Below are 24,552 nucleotides of genomic sequence, written 5' to 3' on the forward strand. Positions count from 1 at the left end.
AAATTAGCAAGTATATTTAAAATAAGTTTGAATCAGTCATTAATTCTATACTAGTTGATTAAGTTTTTAAAATAATTATTTTAATGCATCACTATCATCAACAAACTTTTCAATGAAATAATTTCAACGCGCAAAAAATACAATTGATGTATTTGGTTAACATTTTTTATATTGATCGAATAAATATTCACCATAGAGATTACAATATAATTTAAAGGTTATGATGGCCATAGAACATTACATAAAGATGAACCATATTTAGTGCATTACAATGTAATGCTAAAAACTTCTTTTTGATGAAAATTTCTTGGTCATGATCGCGGCGTAAGTACGGAGCGTTTTGGTCATGATCGCGGCATAAGTACGGAGCCTCTTGTTTGGCTAGCATGATGCTTGGGTTAACTTTGACAGCGAATGGAGGCATGCCATCAAACTGATCATAATCATCTGACTGGTCTATTTTATCCTCGACTCCAACGATTTTTGTTTTACTTGGAAGAACTATGTGGCGCTTTGGCTCCCATGGCTAAATTTTTTTTGGATTTGCTAGACATGTCCTTCACATAAAAAATATGGTGCACATCATTGGCAAGTACGAATGGTTCATCATTGTATCCAGTCTTGGTCAGGTCCACTATTGTCATTCCATACTGATCTTTCGTTATGCCACCTCCAGTTAGCTTCACCCATTGGCTACGAAATAAAGTGATGTTTAGCAGTCCGTATTCGAGTTCCTAGATCTTTTCTATGAAACCATAATACGAGTCCTTACTCCTGTTGTTGTCTATGACATCTATGCGGACACCACTATTCTGGTTGGTGCTTTTCTAGTCTTGGGCTCTTGTGTAAAATGTATAACCATTTATCTCGTAACCTTGGAATTTCACGATTATGCTAGAAGGTCCCCTGGCTAACCAAGCGAGTTGTTCGTGAAGCGCGGAGTTACCCATAAGGTGTTGATGCAACCAAGAGGGAAAAGTATCCATGTGATGATGTATAATCTAAGCATTGGATTTTGTCGGGTATTGAAAAAATAGAATTTGCTTGTGTTCCTCGATATACGGAGCCACAAAGGATGATTGTTGCAGAACAATGAAATGTGATTTATGGAACAAATCAATATCATTGCTCAAACTTAATTTCCTTCTAAGGGTCCCCGTTCCCCGCAGCCTTCCCTCATGGTATGATGTTGGAACCACAATCAAATTAATTGAGTCAATAAAATCAACACAAAACTCAATAACCTCCTCTATTCCATATCTCTTGGCGATGCTTCTTTTTCTTCTGGACAGACACAATTTTGAACATAGTTTTTTTTAGCACTAACATGAACCTCTCGAAAGGCCACATATTGTGCAGGAATATTGGATCGAGAATAGTAATCTCTTTGACTAGGTGAACCAGGAGGTGCGTCATAATATTGAAGAAAGATGGTGGAAATACCAACTCAAAGCTGAGAAGATATTATACCACATCGTTCTGTAGCTTTACTAGCTTGGTTGGATTGATTGCCTTCTGCGAAATCGCATTGATAAATGCGCATAGCTTTACGAGCGCTAATCGTACATTCTTTGGTACAATACCCCTCAGTGCAACCGGAAGCAACTGGGTCATCAACATGTGAGAGTCATGGGCTTTGAGATTTGTGAACTTCTTTTTTCTTTCATATTTATTATTCACTTTATATTCGAGGAGTACCCAGATGGAACCTTGATATTATTCATACATTCAAACATGCAATCATTCTCTTCCTTGCTGAGAGTGTAACTGGCAGGACATAAGTATTGTTGTCCATTATCTCTCTTTTCCAGATGTAGGTCATCTTTTTGCTTCATGCGCTTCAGGTCCTGCGTGCTTCCAATGTTTCTTTTGAGTTCTCGTAACAATCCATGAAGCCTAGCATGTTCGCACAAAGATTCTTCATCAGGTGCATCACGTTTATTGCGTTGCAAACCTCTAGGATTTTCCAATAAGGTAGCTTCCAAAATATAGACTTCTTCTTTCATATAGGTGCACGTCCATTATCGTCGTTTGGAACAGGTTCGCTACCAAAACCCTTTCTAAAAACTATCCTTACATCCTTTATCATCTCAAATACACGTTTTGCACTACGGTGTGCAGGTTTTTTACGATGGTCTGACGCCCCTTTGAAATGCATCCCTTTCTTTCTTAATGGATGGTTAGCAGAAAGAAATTAACGATGGCCCATATACACGACCTTCCTACAACGTTTCAAATACATGATGTCTGTGTCATCTAAACAATGGATGCAGACCCAATATCCCTTGTTTGTCTGTCCTAAAAGGTGACTTAGCACAAGCCAATCATTGATGGTTACGAACAGCAATACTCGTAGGTCAAAGCTCTCTTGTTTATCCTCATCCCACACACGTACACCTTCTTCCTTCCAGAGCAGTAAAAGTTCATCAACCAACGGTCTTAGGTACATGTCAATGTCGCTGTCGGGTTATTTTGTGCCTCAGATAAGTACTTTCACCATAATGAACTTCCGCTTCATGCACAGCCAAGGAGGAAGGCTGAACATACATAGGGGGTTGTTTTGTGACTTAGATAGGTACTGGCATCATAATGAACTTCCGCTTCATGCACAGCCAAGGAGGAAGGCTGAACATACATAGGGGCACAGGCCAAGTACTACGACCACTACTTAACTCACCGAATGTATTGAATCCATTAGTACTTAAACCAAACCAAACCTTATGTTTCTTGCATCACTTTCAAAGTCCGGGAATGCTCTATCAGTTGATCTCTACTGGGCCTCATTCGCGGGGTGTCTCAGCATCTCATCTTGCTTACGTTTTTCTTTGTGCCATCGCATCAACTTAACATTCGCCTTGTTTCTGAACAAACGCTTCAAACGTGGTATTATAGGAAAATACCACAGCACATTCATGGGAACTATGTTCTTGGAAGGCTGCCCCTCGACATCACCAGGATCATCTCGCCTGATCTTATATTGCAGCGCTCTGCACACAGGACAAACATCCAATTTCTCGTATTCATCACCACGATAGAGGATACATTCATTAGGGCGTGCGTGTATCTTTTGAACCTCCAATCCTAGAGGGCAAACAACCTGTTTCGCTTCATATGTTGTGGACGGCAATTCATTACTCTCAAGAAAAATGTTCTTTACAATTTTCAATATCCCCTGAAATGACTTATTGGACACATCATTTTTTGCCTTCCATTGCAGCAGTTCTAGTGTGGTACCCAATTTTTTATGCCCCTGCTTGCAATCTGGGTACAACAATTTTTTGTGATCATCTATCATACGTTGCAACTTTTTTAATTCCTTCTCAGTTTCGCAATTTTCTGTGTGCATCATGTAGCACCTGACCAAGATCATCAATAGGGTCATTTTTTGCAAACTCATCTTCATCAACCTCGCCCATTGTAGTATCTGCAAAAGCTTGCTCTGCAGCCCAGTCCGGAATGTTGTTATCATTCTCCTCTTCTTCATCGTCTTCTATTATAACCCCTCTTTCGCCGTGCTTGGTCCAAACTAAATAGTTAGGCATGAAACTGTATCTAAACAAGTGGTTGTGAATAGTCCCCTAGGAAGAGTAGTCCTTCTTATTACTACATTGGAAGTATGGACAACATATGAATCCATTCTCTGGCTTGTTGGCTATGGCCACTTCAAGAAAATAATGCAAGCCATCAACAAACTTCTTGGTCCGTCTGTTCACGTTATACATCCATTGCCGGTCCATCTACATCGTATTACATTAGAAATGGACATAGGTCTTCGTATTAGACAAAGAACTTGATCAATATTAAGGACTGGATATTAGAAATGGTACAACAAAAAATCTTCGAGTCCACATACTCGAGCTGAATATCATAAATGAATCTTGAAATAATTGTCCAAACGTCTTTTGGAGCAAGTGCCATATTCTCATAATATAAGTATGGTGGCACACACACAATAACCCGTCCAGGCAAAAGATCTGTTCACTGAACATAGCTCATGGTGGCAAGCCAAAACCAACAAAAAGCAGCTAGGTTAAGGTCAGTGAATAGATCTTTGCCTGAAGAGGATATTGGGCCAGCATACTTCTATTATTAGAATTAGGTTCCAAAAGGCGTTTGGAATACTATTTCAAAATTCTTTTATGATATTCAACCTGAGTTTGTGGACTTGAAGTTCTTCTGTTGCACCATTATTTTCTGGTATTGGAGGAGCGGAGGTGACTCTCCATAGACTTCGTAGAAAGTTGAGTTATGTCCAGAGAATAGTGTAAGCACATTCATGCCATGTGCAGATACTATTCTCTAGGATTGGAGGAGCGGAGGTGATACATCCATTGCCAGTCAATCTGCATCGTATTACGTGAAAAATGAACATAGGACTTCGTATTACATTAAGAATTTGATCAATATTAGGTAGGGGAAAATAGAGTAAGTGTGTTTATAATATTTAGTTCTTGCAATAAACATGAGATAAATAAATTATTGGTCAAAAAAATACAATTATTGTTAAATTACAATGACATAAAAAATTGTAGCAATGACAAAATTCTATTTTTTACACCTACAATTTATTTACCTTAATTTTATTGCAATGACTAAATATTAAAAAAATATTTACTCTATTTTTCCCATACCTAATATTGATCAAGTTCTTTTAACTAATACGAATCATATATAACAAGCAATCTATCCATCAAATTCTAGCTCAAAAATATGTATAATTAAAAATCCTCTCCATTCTCTCTCATTCTAAAAAACTTATTTTTCTCCCTCTCTAAAGCATAAAATAAAGCATAATAACAATAAATGAAGAGAGTATGAAGTAGCTAACCTTCACAATACTTTGGATGAGTGAAATTCCTACGAAAATGAGGAAAAAAAATTCGAGCAGCACCTCCCCTAAGGTTGCTTGCTCGCCATGGAGAGGAGGATGAAGCTCTCGGTCTTTGGTGGAGTGGCTCGGGCTGGGGGAGGAAGAAGAGTTTCGGGCTAGTTGGATTTATAGGGGAGGAGATTTTGTCCCGGTTGGAAACTCCAACCGGGATAAAAGACCCCGTCTTTTGTCCCGGTTGGTAATTCTAATTCCAACCGGGACAAAAGGGGTCGGCGTCAGTGCGATATTTCTAGCCGTTAGAACCGGGACTAAAGGGGGGCTTTAGTCCCGGTTGGTTCTTACAACTGAGACTAAAGCCTCCCCCGGCGGTGGCCTTCGGTGCCTCATTTTTTACCCCGGACTAAAGGTACTTTAATTTTGGATCCAAAGTTAACCGGAATAAAAGTATCGGGATGGAAGGTCAGTTCTCCGGTAGCGACACATTTATCGCGTCAAAAAACATAAGATTGCTTCATCAAAGAAAGAAAAAACATAAGATGGCACACGTATCCACAGGCCACGAACAGGGAGTGTGAGAGAGTAGGAAGTGGTTGGTCTTGGTGTGTTCCACTACGTTGTGGGAGAAAAAGATGTAAGTGGAACTGATGGGGGCGTCGTCGATCGTAGCAGGAAGATGGCCATGGCCGTACCGGCGTGCACATTGCTTGTCTCAAAACCTTTCTATGATCGAGTAGGTCTAGGGCATTGGCAACATGCATGTCTCAAAACCTTGCACACATTGCATGTCTCAGTCTGTCTTGCTCTCGCCTCCCACACCTTGGGCTCGCTCGATCATGGATCGACACTGCCTCTACAGCGAAGCATTTGACGACCTCATCTGAATGAACACTGCACGACATCCGCCAGAGCAGACAACGCCCGCCGTCGCACCCATGCCGCCCGGCGCCCGTCACGTTTGCCCAGCATGCGTACGTATCCACGCACACATGCCGAGCGAGCCAAGTAGAATCTTGGATGGAAATTTCTTTTACCTAAATGAATTGAATCTTTCCTCGCCCCGCGCCATCGATCCATCTCTCTCTTCCCATCAGCTGGCGGGAGGACCAAGCCCACATGCAGTCCTGGTGGGCACAGAGAGGAAAAGATGGCTGGTGCCCATACATACCGGCGTGCACATTGCACGTTTCAAAACAATTTTTTTTCTTTTCTAGTTCTGGCGCATTATTGTTAACATGGCAGTCCAGTAACCGCAGTAGCTTGCACTGCATTTTTGTTTTAATTGGTGACCATAGGACGGCGAGAACGATTACATCACATGTATTACAGATCATTTGAACAAGACTGGTACGAGTAGTTAACTTTTACCAGCGCTGTCAAGGCTGGATCGCCGTCGATCGACACTCTACGCCGACAGCGAGGTACTCTTTGTCAGCATCCGACCTCATCAGCTGTACACTATGTAACGTCCCCCAGAGCACAGAGCCACAGACAACACCCGCCGTCGCGGCCATGCCGCCGTGCACAGGAAAAATCCAAGGCCGAAGGGCGGATTCCACACCGCGAGCGCGTAGCCCGCCACGTACAAGTCCAAGTCGCTTCCACGATCGGGTTCGGTCGCCGGCGGCGCGACGGCCCGCGCACCGGGGACTTTTCGCCGAGCCAAGAGGCTGCCGCCGCCGGCGTCACAAGTTTCTTTCTGTCGTCGGTCCCATCTCCATGGCCCGGCAACGGGATCCCGGTCTGCCGTGTTCTTTCTCCTCCCCGACGGGTCCTGATCGAGGATCCCCATCACGTGACCACTAGAACGTGCTTTCCCCATCGATTTTTGGTGCTGCGATCACGGGTGGCGCCCGGAGATGTTGCTCGTCCTCATCTAGTCCCCTGATCTGGTTGGTGCGTGTGAGCACCTCAGGATGGCAGGCAGAGTCGAGGATCGGTCGTCAGGGCGGATGCACGGGCACGGCGGCGGCGCGCCAGCACAACAGATGAAGGCGTCGCCGATCTATGGGCAGGGCTGCTGTGAACGACCACGGATCGGCATTTCGGTTTGATGAAGATGAGCGGATACGCAAATCTCCTATTTTTCTGATATACGGAGTAGTAGAAACGAACAGACGTGGCCAGTCTAGATATTTGACTATCAACAACTTTGTGGACGTATACGCGGGTCTGGTCAAAACTCAAAATTACCGAGCAGATTTACGGTGAAAGATAGGTTTACAGCAGGCTAACATGTTTTTTTAAGGGTCAGGCTAACATGTTTACTGTGTCAATCTCTCAACGTCGTGAACGACTAAAGATAACCCTGTAATTGTGTGCTCGACTGCTCGTCACGTTTCGAGCCCATGAAAAATATTGAGGCCGGACAGCGAGTAAGGGTACGTTTGGTTCTCTCGCCGGCTACCGTGTCGTCTTGCCGAGCGAGGTAGCACAGTTCTTATCGGCATTTGGGGCATGTTTGGAACTTTTGCTGGCTCCTGTGTTACCTAACTAAGCAAGAAATTGGCATGGATGAGTTGTTTGGATGAGCACCTCGGGGCTTGTGCTTTCTAGCTTTACCCTTGCCACTTCGAGCGAGCCAAATTCGCTCGCCAGCGCTAGCAAGGCTAGCTTTGCCCAGCCAGGCGAGGCAAGGCAAGCCAGTAAACAAACCAAATGTGCCCTTGATTCCCTCGTCTGGCTGCCTCGGTGCCCGTGCTGGCGAGAACCATCAACTTTCTTAAAAATTTTCTAATCCGACATGACTATATATATATTTTATTTGTTTCAACATTTTAAGTATTTGCTTAACATTTTTTATGTATTGACTCAACATTTTGTATACACTATTTCAACAATACTACACAAAATGTTGAACATGTTTACTTAAAATGCTGAAGGTTTCGGGAAATGTTAAATCTAGAGTTTTGAAATGTTGAAATAATATATACTAGCTCACCATTTTTTATGTATTTGCCCAACATTTTAGATACACTATTTCAACAATAGTATGCAAAATGTTGAACCGGTTTGTCTAAAATGTTGAGCTAGGTTTCGAGAAATGTTGAAATAATATATACTAGCTCATCATTTTTTTATGTATTAGCTCAACATTTTAGATACATGATTTCAACAGTGCTATGCAAAATGTTGAACTGATTTATCTAAAATATTGAGCTAGGTTTCAAGAAATGTTGAATCTAGAGTTTTGAGATGTTCAAATAATTTTTACTAACTCAACATTTACTTATATTTTCTATTGTTGAAAAAGGAAAACTGAAGATGGTCGGCTTTAAGTGCAATGGGAGCAGAAAAAAAATGTTTTTTTGAACTTGAAAAGAAAAATGCTCAACACCCACGGCAGCACTGCACACCGGTAGGCAGTTGACGTGGTACATATCCGGTTACGCTCCTTCCTGCTGTCTTATATTGGCCCACCACCCGTCGCGGATAAAAGAAGTCCGAATACTCTGCTGCTCGTTGTTTATGGGCCGGCCTGGGCTGCTGTTGGATCAATGGTGTATATGCTATCTATCTTCCGCAAGATAGATAGGAACTCCCACCAGAGTCCCACCAGTACCAGACACATTACCACAGAGAGCGAGGACAAGCTCACAAGCTGCCACTTCTAGTTGATTAGTACCACCTCGCCAGTTAGGACGGATCCCAACCAGCTTAAATACTCTGTCCTCGCTTTGATTTTTGCCGAGCGAGTAACGGTGGCTTGTCACCCGAGCGGGGCACTATGGTTGGACAGTGATTTTTTTAGAAAAGCCCTGCCATCCATCGATTCCTCCTGCTCACAACTTCTTCACTCTAGTGCACGTCTGGCCTTGATAGCTAGAGGAATGGATGCCTCTTGCCTGCGTAGATGCTTGCCGTGGTGTTCCTGCCGCCAGCCGGGTCACCGCCCTTACGCTTGTGGCTGGGTAGGGGCGGTCGGTCCGTAATTTTTATTTTTCATAACCAGGAAAATGGGAAATAAAAGCAGCTAAAAGTAGGGGAAGGAGCTTTTGGTTTTTTACTAGAGCAAAAACAGCTTCTGATCTAAAGCACCTGTGACTTTTCGGTTCTTTGGTTGGCTTTATAACTTTTACAAAAGCAAAAGCAGGTTGGAAAGTCCAACCAAAAGTACCATAAGGTGGTGTGGATGCCTGGTGTGGCGCTTGGACCTAGACCTTCGGTTACAATCTTTGCTATTTGCAAAATATGAAATATAAAAATAAAGCTCTACTTCTGTTGAACCGCTTCTGGACCTGGGCCTATGGTTTCAACTTCTGAGATTTCAAATTTCCAAAGATAAATCTAGACCTGCAATTGCATTCTACGGTTTCAACTTCCGAAGATAAATCTAGCATATAGAACTTTGATGGGTTTTTGTTGGCATATAGAACTTTAATGGTTTTAAGCATAAGTGTTAAGAGCAGTTTGACACACATTACAATTATTAAAGGATTAAAAAAACATATCCAAGTTCAAAACTCGGTGATCCGATTGTGGGCCGACCGTGCCCATCAAATAGATAAGCTTCACTTTTTATAGCAAGACAAGTTGGGATGATATTTGTCCATCTCATATACAAATTGCACATATATATATTCATTCTTATAAATGTTATTTGTGCATATAAGATTGTCTCGCTAGAAAAGTAAATTGCCCCCATCATAAAAATAAGAGCATTTGTGTTTTCCTAGGAGATTTAGCTTATGTCAACAAGAAAACCAATCAATTAATATAACTTGGCATATATTGTATCACAACAACCAAAAACATAAACGATGTGTGGTGATTAGACAAAGAGCTTAACTTTGCGCTGCAACATAAGCACCACATTCCATTTCCTCATCCTTATAAAATAGAGGAGATCTTGCTTCTCTACGCATTTACGCAACATGTGTGAGACGCAATCTCTTCACATCTCGATCGTATCTCTAACACTATTATTGACGATGCCGTTCTAGACCTTGGGAAGTCCTTGTGGGAAAGATACCGAGCTACTTAGCATGTGCTTGGTTCCATGGATGGGATGGAACGGGACGGGATGGTCCATGGATGTTATAGTGTTTGGTTGTGAGTCGTAGGGGACAGGGACATCCCGAATCGGGAATATACCTCAAAGATCCGGGACACCTCAGTCCGGCAAAAATGAGCGAACGGGGGCATCCCAGTTCCGTTTCGCCCCGTCACGTGAGCCGCGCGTGCAAAAAAGGGTCACCGCACACTGCTCCGGCTCCTCCCGTGTGTGAAAAAAGGGGTGCCCGCCCCCCACTCTCGGCTCTTCCCGTGCGCGGAAAAAAGTGGCACCGCCGGCACCAGCGATTTGGGCGCTGTTGGCAGATCCTGTCGAGGGTCACCGCCCACCGCTCCGGCTCCTCCTGTGCGCGAAAAAAAGGGGCACCTGTCCACCGCTCCTGGCTCCTCCCGTGCGTGGAAAAAAGGGGCGACGTGGCAGATCCCGGCGACCTAGGCGTCGCTCCTCGTTAGGAGCTGTCACCGGCCACCTCCCCTCCCAAGGTACGCATCATCCATCCCTGTCCTCCCTCTATCCCTTCCCTGTCCTGCCATTCTCTCCTTCCCAGATCCTCACCATGTTCCTCTCTCTCGGTCCACAAGAAGAAGGAGCCCTAGTGTCGTCCCTCCCCGTTCGTGTCCTCCAACGGGATCTTGGCTTCCTTTCCCCAAGGTATGGAAAACCCTAGCAGCCTGACCCATGTGTATGTATGTGTGCTCGATCTGATCCATTAAGCAGCTGTGGGATTGGTTTTGCATTATATTATGCCACCATATTTTCTGAATAAATACATTTGTGCAATAATCTTGGTATTGCTTACATGCGTGTGTGCAGGAGGATTCAAGGTATTTTTGTGATGTGCTTGCATATGGTTCTACTGGTAGTAGTTGGTGGTATATAGTCCTGAATGCCATGTGGTAAATAGATGTGCCTCATCCGTGTCAATAATACTTTTGTCAATGAAAGTTTTCTTTGATTTTTGTGTTATAGATGGATCAACAAACCAAGGTTGTTACTTGTACTGCTTCTGCATATATGTTGTTGTCAATGATGGCCATGATTATTATTGAGTCTAGAAAACGTAAGCGAGCTGCAAGGAGAGAAGGTATTACTTATGGGTCTATCGATGAAAGGGATATGATGAGACTTGAGTACCTAAACAACAAATTTGGAAGGATGATACAGTTTGTGTGAACATGCTAAGACTCAATAGAGCCAAGTTCTTTCGGTTTTGCGACCTATTCAGGTATCGTGGTTTGCTTGAAGATACCATCCATTGTTGTGTTGAACAGCAAGTGGCTATGTTTCTAAATATCGTGGGGCACAACCTTAGGAACAAATTAGTTGGGACTAATTTTGATAGATCCGGAGAAACGATCAGCCGTTATTTTAAGAAGGTTCTTCGTGCTGTTGGTGAGCACGAGGGAATTAATTAGGCCACCGTCATTGGAAACTCCTACCAAAGTACAAGGGAACCACAGATGGGATCCTTACTTTAAGGATTGTATTGGAGCTATCAATGGTACACATGTAAGAGCCTCTGTTCCTAAGGATATGGAATGATCCTTTCGTGGTAGGAAGTCATATGCCTCTCAAAATGTAATGGCTGCCATAGATTTTGATCTCCGGTTCACCTATGTATTGTCTGGTTGGAAGGGGACAACACATGATGCACTAGTGTTACAAGATGCTTTGGAGCGTGATAATGGACTTCGTGTGCCACAAGGTAATACACTAATAGCATATCAAATTCTCCATATGATCATTGATATAATAGAAATATGATCAAATTTCCATCACATTTTAGGCAAATTCTACCTAGTTGATACCGGATATGGAGCAAAACCAGGATTCTTGCCCCCTTTTCGTGGTGTTCGTTACCACTTGAATGAGTGGGGGAATAATCCTGTGCAAAACGAGAAGGAGCTATTCAACCTTAGGTACTCATCTCTTCGTATCACAGTAGAGCGTACATTTGGGTCTCTAAAGAGAAGATTCAAAATTCTCGATGATGCCACTTCTTTCTTTCCTTTCCCGACTCAAGTAGACATTGTTGTTGCTTGTTGCATCATTCACAATTGGATCATACAAGATGGAATTGATGAGTTCTTCATAGAAGAAAATAATTTGCCAAGCTATAACCATGCTACAACATACAGTGGACAAGCAAGTGAGCATACCGTGATGGTTAATTTCAGGAAAAGCATTGCTGATCAGATGTGGGCAGACCGTCAAAACAACAATATTAATTAATACCCACTAGTTTATTGATGTATTTCAGTTTCTCAAGTATTTTTCTTGGTGTATTTGTGTTGTATGGACTTATTTATTGCTATATTTCTGTTGTATGGAAATATTGTTGCTATATTTCAGTTGTATGGACATATTGTTGCTACATTTCAGTTGTATGGACATATTGTTGCTATATTTCAGTTGCAAGAACTTATTTGTTGCTGTTGCAAATGAATTATGTGTGGTATATTTGGTGCTGAAATCCAGTTAAATGACATACAATCTTTGTTGTATTTGGTGCTGAAATCCAGTTAAATGACATACAATGCTTGCTGTTTTTTTGTTGCATGGCAGACAATGGATGGCCATGTTGAGGGACTTGGGAGAGGTAATGGTGTGGCTGCCTGGACATCGTCAATGTCCACTTTCATGCTGAAAAATCTTGCCAATGTGGTTGCTAGTGATGTTAAAATAGGAAAGGCCTTCAAAAAGGTCTATTTCAATGCATGTGCTAGAGCTGTCAATAAAAAATTCAACACTATGCTCAACGGTGAGCAGATTAAGAATCATCTGAAGACATGGCAAAGAAAGTGGGCAAAGATAACAAGACTCAGGAGCTTGAGTGCATCTAGATTCGATGAAGATAACTACATCATCACCATTGATGAGGAGCACTACAATGGCCATGTCCACATAATCTAGTTTCTATCGTTTTGTGGTCTTATTTTTATCATATTTTTCCTACTAATTTCTATTGCATTATAGGATCACAATGCTGATGCCGAGTATTTAAACAAGCCTCTTAAGAACTATGCTGAGATGGAAACAATCTTTGGGAAGGATATGGCTATAGGTAAGTTTGCAAAGGATTCAAGTGCTCCTCTTGGTATAGAAGATGGTGACACTGAAGATGGGGCTGCAAAATGGTACAGAAGATGATCCTAGCAATGCTTGGGAGGAAGGGGCAACATCTAATGCAAGACCTAACAAGAGAGCCAAGATTGTTGAAAGTGCAGAGGATGGGCTGATTGGTGCGTTCAACAGAGTTGGTGACAAGCTTGCCATGGCTATAACGCAGGTTGCTAAATCAAACAATGAGCTGCCAGAAGAGCTCTTTGCCAAAGTGAATAGCCTTTCAGTTTCAGGCTTTAATGATCTTCAGATATCCATGTACTATGCTCATCTGGTGGCCAATCCTCTCATTGGTAAAGCTTTCTATGGCTTGCCATTTGAGCACTAGTTACATTGGATGTTCATGTTTGTTAGTGAGAGGTTCCCTGGACAGTAGGGCGCTTTGGAACATACAGCTAGTAATAGTGGTAAAGCTTTCTCTTTTGCTAACTAAGCCATGTTTGTTACACCTGATAGTTGTAACATATCTTTTTTGTCATATGTATTTTGCTAACTGTGGCCTATCATATTGTATGCCTTAAACTTTCTATATTGTGTAAGGCATGAATTTGATGTAATGGAAGTCTGGTAGATGCCATCTGTTTAGTATTTGTACTAAAACAAGCTTATTGTATATATAAATGCCATTTGATGGTAAATGAACTATATATATGATTCGGACTATATATATTGTGTAACCTTTTTGCATATGAAACAAATTCATGGTTGCATAAATGCAAACTACATATACGTGCATAAATGCTCACTATATCTAGATTATACAAAAAGTTGAAATAGATTATACAAAAAATTGAAAGTTGTATTTGTATCAAAAGGTAAGCTGCTATTTATTGTTAGAAAGAAGGAAGGTATGAGAGGTAGGTGGTGAGGTAGGAGGTAATGTCACCGTGCTTATGCAGGAGGTCATCATAACCAGCTGTCCCATTCTGTCCCTCGATCCAAACAGAAAACGGGATCATCCCATTCCATGTTTATCCCTCGAAACAAAAAAATAGAGACGCTTCTGTCCCTCTAACCAAATATGAAATGGGATCATCCCATCCCAGAAAACTAGGACGAAAACATCCCATCCTACATTATCTCCCAAACACATGCTTAGTTACCGGCCACGTTCTACCATACTATGAGTTTGACGACCACACTAATTAAGGCCCTTATTCACTCACCATTGGCTGGTACAGCCTTTTGAAGTTGTATTTGAGTGATGTGGATTTTTGACACCATATTTTTTACGGAGGCCAGCAACCAAGCCAGCCCAAACGTCTCATCTTCTTTTGCCGTTTAGGTAGAGAAGCGAGGTCCTTAGCAATTTTCTTCCAGCACATGATACGAAATCTACGAAATTTACCACCAGTAATTCGACGGAGCTCACATGTCACGTGGAATTCACTGGAAACCCAGCAAGGGCTCGGCAAAATATTCATCCAAAAACCCCGCAAAAAAATATTTATCCAAAAACGCACACGCTTTTACGCTGGCTCCAGCTACCCAAGGCGAATCACGAGACCGCCCCCACGCGCCCGTCCCAACGGTCGACCGAATCCCGCCGTCCATCCGCACCCCGCGCCCACCTCCCACCGTCCAGATCGACCCCGCCTGGCCCGCGCCGAGGGCAGGATCGTCCAACGCGAAGCCTCCTCCAGAGTTTTTAATCCCCGCCCGGGCCGCGGGCGCCGCCCAGTTCGAAATCTCAAATCCATCCTCCTCGCGTTTCTCCGCCCAGCCCGACCCCGCTCCACCAATCCCCCATCCCCCGATCCTCGCCAGCGGCGGCCGGCGATGGCGGCGAGCAACATCGGGATGATGGACGGCGCCTACTTCGTCGGGCGCAACGAGATCCTCGCGTGGATCAACACCACGCTGCAGCTCGGCCTCTCCAAGGTGGAGGAGGTAAGCAACGCCTGCATCTCCTCCTGTTCCCGATCCGGGTGAGGGTGTTCTCGCGTCGGTGTGGAGCAGGAGGTTTCTCTCGGATCTGTGGGGAGGATTCTCCGTTCGTAGGGTTGGGGCGCGTGGGTTCTGTGCGAGTCGAGCCCCTGAAAGGCTGACACCGGTGGTTGCTTTGGTGTTTGTCTGCAGGCGGCGTCGGGCGCGGTTGCGTGCCAGCTGATGGACGCGGCGCACCCGGGGGCGGTGCCGATGCACAAAGTGAACTTTGACGCCAAGACGGAGTACGAGATGATCCAGAACTACAAGGTCCTGCAGGACGTGTTCAATAAGCTAAAGATCACCAAGGTGCGTCCCGGCTTGGTTTCTCTCCCCTCTCGGCTGCGCCCCGCGTGGGAGAAATTTTTTTATGAAATTGATTGAATCAGGATGCTGTACTCGTTTGTGCTCTGATTGTTCAGTGTTGATGAGAGTTGATTCCAGTTATGTGATGTAGCATGTGGGCGGTGTTATGCAGTAGCGTTAGTTTCTGGAGAAGCATTTGTTTGTTCAAACATCATGGATATTAGGTTCTGCTATCTTATCATTTTACAACAGAAGTAAGAAATTTACATTCATATTTTGCTAGGTGTTTCTCATGGCTGATTTTGGTGGGTTTCATGTTTACGCTATTACTTAATTTGGTATCCACATTAAGAGATCTTAGTTTTTCTGGTTTCCTTTGCTAATTCAAAGCAGATTGATGCTGCCATATTCTTTGTGCTCCATTTTTTTTTCCAGGCTGAGTTGTTTTCATAGGGTTGGAATATGGCATCAAGAGTCAAACACTCTGCATTCTAGATCCTATTTTGTATAGCTAGAAAATTTTGACATCACGAGTTGGGCTGTTATAACTTGCAAAGTAGCTTTTCTTGTTTGAGTTGCTAATGAAGCAGCGTTAATTTCTGGACAAGAATTTGTTTGTTCAAACATCATGGATATTAGATTCTGCTATATTATCCTTTAACAACAAAAGTTAGAAATTTACATATCATATTTTGCTAGGTGTTTCTCATGGACAATTTTGATTCGTTTCTTGTTTAGGCTATTACTTAATTTGGTAGCCACATTAAGGGATCTTAATTTTTCTGTTTTCCTTTGCTAATTCAAAGCAGATTGATGCTGCCATACTCTTTGTGCTCCATTTTCCCCATGCTGTGTTGTTTTTGTGGGGTTGGAATATGACAACAAGAGTCAAACACTCTGCATTCTAGATACTATTTTGTACGGCTTGAAACTTTTGAAATGATGAGTTAGGCAGTTATAATTTGCAAAGTAGGTGCTACTGGGATCTTACACTTTGTTATTTCCATTGCAAATTGTTGCAGCACATTGAGGTGAACAAGCTCACCAAAGGGAGACCTCTTGACAATCTGGAGTTCATGCAGTGGATGAAAAGATATTGTGATTCTGTCAACGGTGGGTTCATGACCAGGTAATCACTGATCTGGTCAGTTCTCAGTATTTCCATTATTTCCACCAATTGTATGTGAGCTTTATTGTACTAAATTGTCCGGATGCTTACATTTTACACAGCTACAATGCGTCTGAGAGAAGGGAAAACAGCAAAGGTGGAAAAGAAACCAACAGAAGAACATCAGTGCCCTCTCACACGCCAGCCAAGTCCGCATCTGCCGGTCACAAGGCTCAAGCTTCATCTCATGGTGCTGCTAAGCGTGCAAGTGCAAGTGGACAAGCTCCGAATGCACCACAACGTGGTGCTAAGCCATCACCTGTCAACTCAGGTGGACCAGCTTATGATGAACAGGTAATCCGCAGTAGTCAATCTGTGTGAACGTTTCTCCTAATTTCTTCTCCAATTGCAAAATAATGAAAACTTGTGCGAATGCCATGGTTTGCAGATCACTGAGCTGAAGCTCCTTGTTGATAGCCTGGAGAAGGAGAGAGATTTCTACTTCTCCAAGCTGCGGGACATCGAGATCTTGTGCCAGAACCCTGAGGTTGAGCATGTGCCGGTGAGTAGTTGCAGTGTGGCTACCATTTGGTGGAAGCCTCCTGAACAAGTACTGTTATGCTGTTGTATCCATTGTTCAGAGCTGTGTTACGATGATGGTGATTGTCTTATGCTCTCAGGTCCATGCTATCCAGAACATACTCTACACATCAGACGACGACCCTGCAGTAGTGGCTGAAGCTCAGGCGATGGTGTCCCAGCAGCAGAACCAGCAACAGCCTCCGGCGCTGAGCCCCATCCTGGAGATGTCCGAGGAGAGGCCGAAGCAAGAGATGGCGAACAAGCGGAAGAGCATTTCGGACCTGGAGGAGTTTGGGATGGCATCCAGCTCACGACAGAGGCTCTCCGACATCTCAGACGTGCAGCTGTGTGGATCCCCGCTGACGAGTTTCAGTTGAAGCATTTACCATTGCTACAAAATCGGACGCGTCATTGCTGTTATGACCGACCTCTGGTCTTTTGTAGACAGTGAATCTTATCTCTGTTGGATTGGTTTGTGGATTCGTCTGGTGCATTGTCGTGTGCCCATTTGCAAGGTAGTATATTGACCCTACTCGTTATCCGCCGCAGAATTTGTGGCCACTTACTACAAATTAGTCATATATTATGATCTACCTAAGGTTGTATTACCAGTTGCTTCTATGACTATCGGATTGAACTGTTGTGTCCTTTGGCAATGCTGGTCCTGCGTGGTTTGTGCTCTGCGGTTAGCCCCGTTCAAGGTCTTTTCAAGCTCGTGTCCTCTCTGGCACACCACACTTGTCACCATTTTTTGGTCAATTAAGCAGAACGAAGTAGCAGATATTTCATAAACGCTTCCTCTCCCCCAAAAGCAATGTGCAGGCATCAAAGTGGGTACCTGAGGGGCCGATACGTCCTTCCAATTTCTTGAGCTGCGCATGTCATCTTGAATTCCCAGAGATTCACTTCTCTGTTTCTGTGCATAAAAAATGGGAAGCAGCGCACACAGCATTTCGTAGCTACACAACCACAAACCATTAATCCGGCAAACTCGACATGGAAATCAGGAGAATACAAGCAAGAGCAAATCGGCTACGAGCAAAGTATAAACTCTATTAAAAGCATCGAAAGCGCCCCGCCCCTCATCCAACGGCCGCCCGGACCCGAATCAACACCACGCTGCAGCTTCGCCTTTCCAAGGTCAAGGAACTAAGTGACACACTTGAAATGGCGGTTGGTTTGGTGACCATCCCACAGGCGGCGTCGAGCTGATTGACGCGGCGCACCTGGAGACGGTGCCGATGCACAAGGCCAACTTCGACGCCAGGACCGAGTACGACATGATTCAGAACTACAAGCTGCTGCAGGAAGTGTTCAACGAGCTGAATATTTTTTTTTCTGAATATAGAACAACAAGCTGAATACCACCAAGGTCACAAGGTGCGCTCCGGCTTCGTTTCTTTCCCCTTCGGCTGCAGGAAGTGCGCAGTAAGTTTGTTTTGTACAGACACCTTGGGATGTACATCTTGTGTTGCTGTAAACATCTAAGTCTAGCCTCAGTTTTCCTTTTAACACAATTAGCATCAAAGTTTGCTACCTGTTTTTCATGCCAATTGTGGTTGGATTCCCTCCTGGTAATTGATTGCCATTGCTGCGATCTTATTTCTTCTTATTTGCTTTGCACGCTGCTGCAGGTCATCGAGGTGAATAAGCTTATATAAGGACGGACCTTTGACGACTTAAGAGTTCATGCAGTGGATGAGAAGATAGTGTCGAGTTGGTTTGTGGTTTCGTCTGTTGTACTACGATGGCGTAATGCCGTGTGCCCTTTTGCAAGGTTGGGCTGCCTTCGATACTAGAAGTTATCTGCCACAGTTTGCGCATTCTACAACATATTAAGCAGACGTATATATTGATGTAATGTTATGCAAGATGTTAGCAAAATCCTGATGGGCCAACAAAACCAACCCTGTTCTCACACGGCATCCAATAGAAATAAATTGACAGTAAGTATTAATTACAACCGGATGCATCCGCTGTTTAATAAGCACAATTACATCAGCAACACCGTGTTCAATGCAAGCTATGTATACCTCCCATGGTAAGGGAAAGGGTGGAAAGGTATCTCTCTATGCGGCGTTCTATTCTGCATCAACAAAAATCTGCAAGGCAGAAACATGTGTTGGAAGGGTTTCAGCAACTTCATGAAAGAACAGGAGGTTGACCTCACATGATTGATTGCTGCTTAACAATGCAAGGTGCTATTGTGCTAATGTTCACAGAATAAACGTGATTATGTACCTCTATGTCAGACAAAGGTTCGTAGTACTTCTTTTCCTGCACTGCGTACATGGTAATTCCGGAAATCTTTTGCACTCCTAGCTGGGTGGCTACCATGCTCTGCATATTATTCCAAAGACAGTCACTTCACCTTTAATGCCATAAAGGGGGGGAAGATTCCATTTTTATTGGTCAGAGAAAAACATAAACACAATCTCTCACTTATAGAGTTCTATGGTCAAACAAGGACATGCAAAAATAAAAGGATAATTAACAAGCTACTAATTCTGATAGTATGCTTTCACTTCAAGCATGCATATATGCAAGACACATGAGAGCAGTGTTAATTTCTCATTATCTAAAGACCTTGACTATCCTAATTAATAAACAAATGCCACCGTTTTTCAGACTATCAATCAAAGACAGGAATTGTTGAAATACAATGTAAAAACTGGCAGACAATTGAGTTTTGAAAAGACAGAAGATATGTTCAGTACACAAGATAAGTTATGAGTTCAGATAGTTTCCTCACCAGATCAAATTTGATAGACTCAAAAGCCTCCACCAAAGGTAAAATCTGTGATAGGTAAAGCAGGAAATAAGAAAACACGCTACCAGCATTAGTTCATTATAAAAATAGAGAGGCAAAGGCCCACTCAAGTGAATAGATGCCATCAGCTGGTAGCCTGGTAGTGTATTCCAATATGATTATTTTCTTGCTTTTGCTACTGTTCATTAAAGTACTTGAGTGGAAACAAGTTTAATAATGTAAAATAGTTATCATCAGAGTTGGGGGAATCCAGCTAATATTAACAATTCGCACCTACTACGTACACCTAACCTTTTCACATAGCCAAAAAAACATCACTAGCCCAAAGCAAGATTTCAAGAAGAAATTCTCTGTCAATTTTTTTTCTTTTTTTAATCAGAAATCTATTACCCATACCAATAATAAGGGGGCAACTGTTTAAGTAAATGCCCAAAATAAGTAGAATGCCGATCTCAATTTCATAGGGTAAATGTAAAATGTTTAAGCAGCTGCTAAAAATTGGAAAGCCCCCACCAAAATGTGTTCTGATGAAAAAATCTGGTAAAAAATCACCTAGTCTAGTCATGTTCCACGATAAACAAAAAAATAGCATGCAAGCGAAGCAACTTACCAACTTCTGTAGTCCATTGACTAGAACAGCACTTTCTTCACCGGTCATGCTTGGAGCTAGAAATACTTCGAAAGGGCCAACAGTTTTGTCTGTTTGGTTTGTAAGACAAAGATTGACCTGAAGATGTGTCCATTAGACAACAGCAGTATAAATGTGAAAACCATCATTATTGCATACTAAAATTAATGCCCTAATCACATGTAACTCCACAGCGGTAGACAAATCATGGAAATGCAAAGGAGGATTATTTCAAGTTTCTTCTAATATCGCTGAAAGTCTGAAACTAACAAAGACAGAATGTGACCTAGTAATTATTGCCGGTTGCCACACGGATCAAACCAAGATAAATTCCTAACTGATTCAACAACACAACAGTAAAGACTAAAGACCAAGGCAAGTTACAAGCTTTTAGATACTGTTGCTAGTACATAGAAAACAACCTTGCTAAGCAATGAATACCGCCACTGAGCTTCTGATAATACTGCTTTCGAGTTTGTGCAATTAAACTTTTACGATACTAGTAAACTCTTAATGACGAGCCTGTTGGTACCGGGAAAGAGCATACTACTGTGAGTGTCATCCAGATACATAGGAGTAACACGAAAACAGGATTGGCTCTAGGGCACCAACAGGTGAACTCGTTAAATGTAAAACATAGACATCTTATAACCTTGTGGGAAACATAAAAGTGGAATGAGTTGAAAGGAGCAGAATAAAACAGGAACAGAATTCCTGAGATCCTGCTATGTAGCTCACCTTCTGGAAGATTATGGCATAGTTGCAATTAATTATGAAAGTTGAAAGATACAATGAGAAAATGGATTCAGGTCGACTTGAGTTTATAACAAGAAGCCAGAAAGCTAAGAGCCTAGCTATATCATGCATGGAAATAACTGCATTAATGACCAGGGGTGATACCAGGGAGGGGCAGAGGGGGGCAACATTAATGACCAGGGGTGACACCAGGGAGGGGTGGCATTATGAAAAATTTCTGCCTTCGCCCCCTAAGATGAGTCTCCAGGCAACAGTAATCTAGTATGCTTAAAAGAAATGCGAACCAAGATTTACCATAAATGGTCTTTCCGCATATATGATAGGTGGAACTTTCACAGCGCGTAGATCAACATCTTTACTTGCTGTCGGCTGCAAGAAAGAGAGTTGTAACAATTATATACAATGGAAGCAATTCAATAATAAGGGAACGAAAAAAATATAATCTTAGGCCCAATGTCACTGTAACTAACATAAGTAAAGTTCCAAGACATAGCAATAAGATTTTTAAATCAGAAGCAGGAACTTCACTAACAGTGCTATGAATGTTTTGAGTCTGCAAGCGGCCCGGTTCCCCCAGATTTGTACGCCATGTTATCTGAAATTTACCAAGTGTACTGCTTAACTCTGACTTGGGTTGAGCAGCCTCATCAGATGATGATCTGAGCTGATAAAGGTAATTGTATATTCCTCCCCCAGCTCTGATGAGGATAGGTTGTTTGCAGAGGTCCCTACATGAAAAATGGAACCCAATCAGATATTTTGCTTAGTCAAGCATCCGTTTCAGTCACATATTAAACTGCAACGATAAAATGCCAGTATAATAATAGCTTGGTTAGAACATATGTGCCGCTCAACATGCTCGCGCAACCATAGTGTGGTCTTGTCAAAACAAATCTAGTTTTATAGCGCTTGAATTACCCTATTTCAGACTTCACTGCTGAGGGATGCTCATCAGCTTCCAATCTTGTAGCCTTCCATTGTTGGGCAGGCTCAAAATCAACTTGATCCATGTAAAGATTAGATTTTGTATGGTTCTCTATGCAGGCTTCCAGATACGTAATGTCCTGTCAACATAGACTAACTATATAAAACAGAAGGCTGCCATAGTGAATTAACAAGTGTGCAATGAGGAAGAAAATAACAAACAGCACAAGCTATTGTTTTAGCTATGAAATACGCACCACCTCTTTATGAAAATAATTTGTTAAAACAGAATGCGGATAAACTAAAATTGGAATGAGGCCTCTGCTTTGTTAAGAAATTCAAGTTGGCAAGAAAATGTAAAGAGTCATTTTTAAGCAAAGAAAAGATAAGAATAAAAATGTGATGGATCAGGAGCCTGTATTGATTACTACAAAAACACAACGAATGTGCTGGTAGGAAGCATCGAAGAAAAACCGTGGTAAATATTAAGGAAAGAAAAGGCAGAACTGTTAGTTGATACAATAAAGCACATAAACCTAAAAATGCAAAAACTATTCATCTAATTGTGAATCATTTTTTAAGTATTGTCAATCTGTAATGACCTTCAATCTACATCGATTAAGATTCTAAAGACAGCATCTACAATTAATCAAAGGACTTACAGTTGTTGTTTAGACTTAACCTACCTTGATGGTGCGAACCTGAAAAGGAAAAAGTTGCAGAAAAATTATTGATATGAACTTTGTAATCTCATTCTGCTTGTTCTATGAACCATGAGATTATGATTTTGAGATTTATACAGAATGTAGTTTGGACAGAAATAAAATCTGGAAACTAGTTACCTTTGTCCTGACAGATAATGGGTTTGAGACAGAGAACTTAAAGAACTGGGGAAGATATTTACGCTCTCCATCAGCATCATTATATAAAGCAGTACATACAAGCCTGGATTCAATCACAAAATGAGCAAATCAACTACAAGGATTGCTTTTAGCAAAGGTAAAACAGACACATAAAATGAAAAGGAAAAGGAACATACGTATGCGCTCCTAGTTCTTTGACGTCATGCTCCACAATGAAATCATATCGCCCTCCTGATCTAATTGACTCAACAGGGGACTTTGATGTATCTAGAAGAAGTATTCTCTGTCTCTCCGTTTGTATTTCTGCCTAGTGTAAGTAAAGCACCAGTCAAATTCGTCCAGTATTGGATATTTAAAAGGTGTGAATAATACATTTTTTAGTCATGTACACTAAGAAAAATATCATGGATATGAAGTAAAGATCTTAATGCAATGATTATGTCAATGTAAATGATTTTACTTCAAATATATAAGCCAGTTATCATTAAAAAGCATATAGCCATCTACAGTTTACAAGCATCCATAAGTAACATAAAATAGTTTAGAATAAACTAGGTGAGATATGTTGCAAAGGGTGTCTTGACCATAAGAGGAAGAGCATGAAACTGCACAAATCTTAGGTAACCAATCTTATCATCAAGCCATCAGATGATTGATTGTTTGACTTGATCATAACTCATATGTATAAACAAAATACTCTATTGAATCCAGTTACTGCTTGCAAACCTCAAGGTAACCGTGTACCACAAATTCGAGATTCTGAATTTCTAACACTAGAGAAAATGCAGAAACATGGAAGTTTAACTGCCTGTACTGACATTATCATCAACCACAAAACTTCACCCAATTTAATCCAATTTGCCAGAAACGATCCAAGAGTTTAAATGCATTGCTAAACTCGAAAGACGAGAATAGGTTTCACTGGATAGAACACCTTGATGACGACGTCCCTGGCCTCGAAGCTTGAGCTGTTGTTGATGCTGATGTAGCTGCAGAAGGTCTCGCCCAAATAGATCGCCCTAGACACCCACACAAGCACACCAAAATCAGCGATCGCTGCACCTGGAGCAGCCCGGAACACTCCGGAATCGGGATTCGGGAGGGAGGAAGCGAACCCGAAGGACTGGGGGAGAACGAGGAGCCCCGGCAGCGCGAGGGCGTCGGCGTGGTCGCGGAGGAAGAAGCGGTCGCGGAAGGTGAAGTCCCCAGGTACGGCGGCGGTGGAGTCCGGCGGGTGGAGGAGGCCGTGAAGGAAGTCGGCGGCGGCGGACGGGTCGGGGCCGGTGAGCGCGTCCTCCGGGAGGAAGACGTCGCGCGGGTCGAAGCGGAGCAGCGCGGTCGGGTCGGGCTGGAGCGAGGGGCGGGACAGCCGCATCACGCGGAACGCCAGCGAGTGGTTTTGCTGCTGCTGTTGCACCGCCGCCGCCGCGGCCGGGGACGGCGACTGCACGCCGCCGGCGTAGGGCGACGCCATCGCCGGAGACGGGGGTAGAGATCTGGACGCGGCTTCGGTTCGGGAGTCTGCGCGCTCGCGGCAGCCGAGCTGAACCCAGTGGTACTGATAAAACGGACGGCTCCGATTCGATCGTCTTCAAACTGGAGCGTGATGAATTTTTGGCATCTTATTATTATTATTACAGAATCAGACGTTCTGAGAAAGTTAAATTTCGATGAATTTTAAACCACTGGACTAGATTTCGATGCACCAGCGTTCAAAGTCCTCA

At 42.8% G+C, this 24,552-nt stretch overlaps 2 protein-coding genes and 1 pseudogene across 2 annotated transcripts; 2 read left to right on the plus strand and 1 right to left on the minus strand.

Annotated features, from left to right (window-relative positions):
• Positions 1–11,375: 11,375 nt before the first annotated feature.
• On the plus strand, positions 11,376–12,074 carry LOC101764070 (annotated as a pseudogene).
• Positions 12,075–14,656: 2,582 nt separating this feature from the next.
• LOC101772673 (microtubule-associated protein RP/EB family member 1C) lies at positions 14,657–17,543 on the plus strand. Its single transcript, XM_004982659.3, has 6 exons — positions 14,657–14,855; positions 15,045–15,200; positions 16,220–16,326; positions 16,428–16,659; positions 16,754–16,867; positions 16,986–17,543. Exons 1-6 carry the CDS (start codon positions 14,745–14,747, stop codon positions 17,262–17,264), a joined length of 999 nt encoding a protein of 332 aa, XP_004982716.1. The 5' UTR covers positions 14,657–14,744; the 3' UTR covers positions 17,265–17,543.
• A 1,196-nt stretch (positions 17,544–18,739) lies between these two features.
• On the minus strand, positions 18,740–24,373 carry LOC101773358 (trafficking protein particle complex subunit 13). Its single transcript, XM_004982662.2, has 12 exons — positions 23,944–24,373; positions 23,763–23,847; positions 23,005–23,135; positions 22,808–22,910; positions 22,652–22,666; positions 21,960–22,105; positions 21,574–21,769; positions 21,336–21,410; positions 20,268–20,384; positions 19,640–19,684; positions 19,129–19,227; positions 18,740–18,989 (listed from the first exon to the last, which is right to left on the minus strand). The coding sequence occupies exons 1-12, from the start codon at positions 24,300–24,302 to the stop codon at positions 18,969–18,971; spliced, it is 1,392 nt and encodes a 463-aa protein (XP_004982719.1). The 5' UTR covers positions 24,303–24,373; the 3' UTR covers positions 18,740–18,968.
• Positions 24,374–24,552: the final 179 nt, after the last annotated feature.

The sequence above is a fragment of the Setaria italica genome, chromosome IX (assembly GCF_000263155.2).
Source record: "Setaria italica strain Yugu1 chromosome IX, Setaria_italica_v2.0, whole genome shotgun sequence".
Taxonomy (NCBI): domain Eukaryota; kingdom Viridiplantae; phylum Streptophyta; class Magnoliopsida; order Poales; family Poaceae; genus Setaria; species Setaria italica.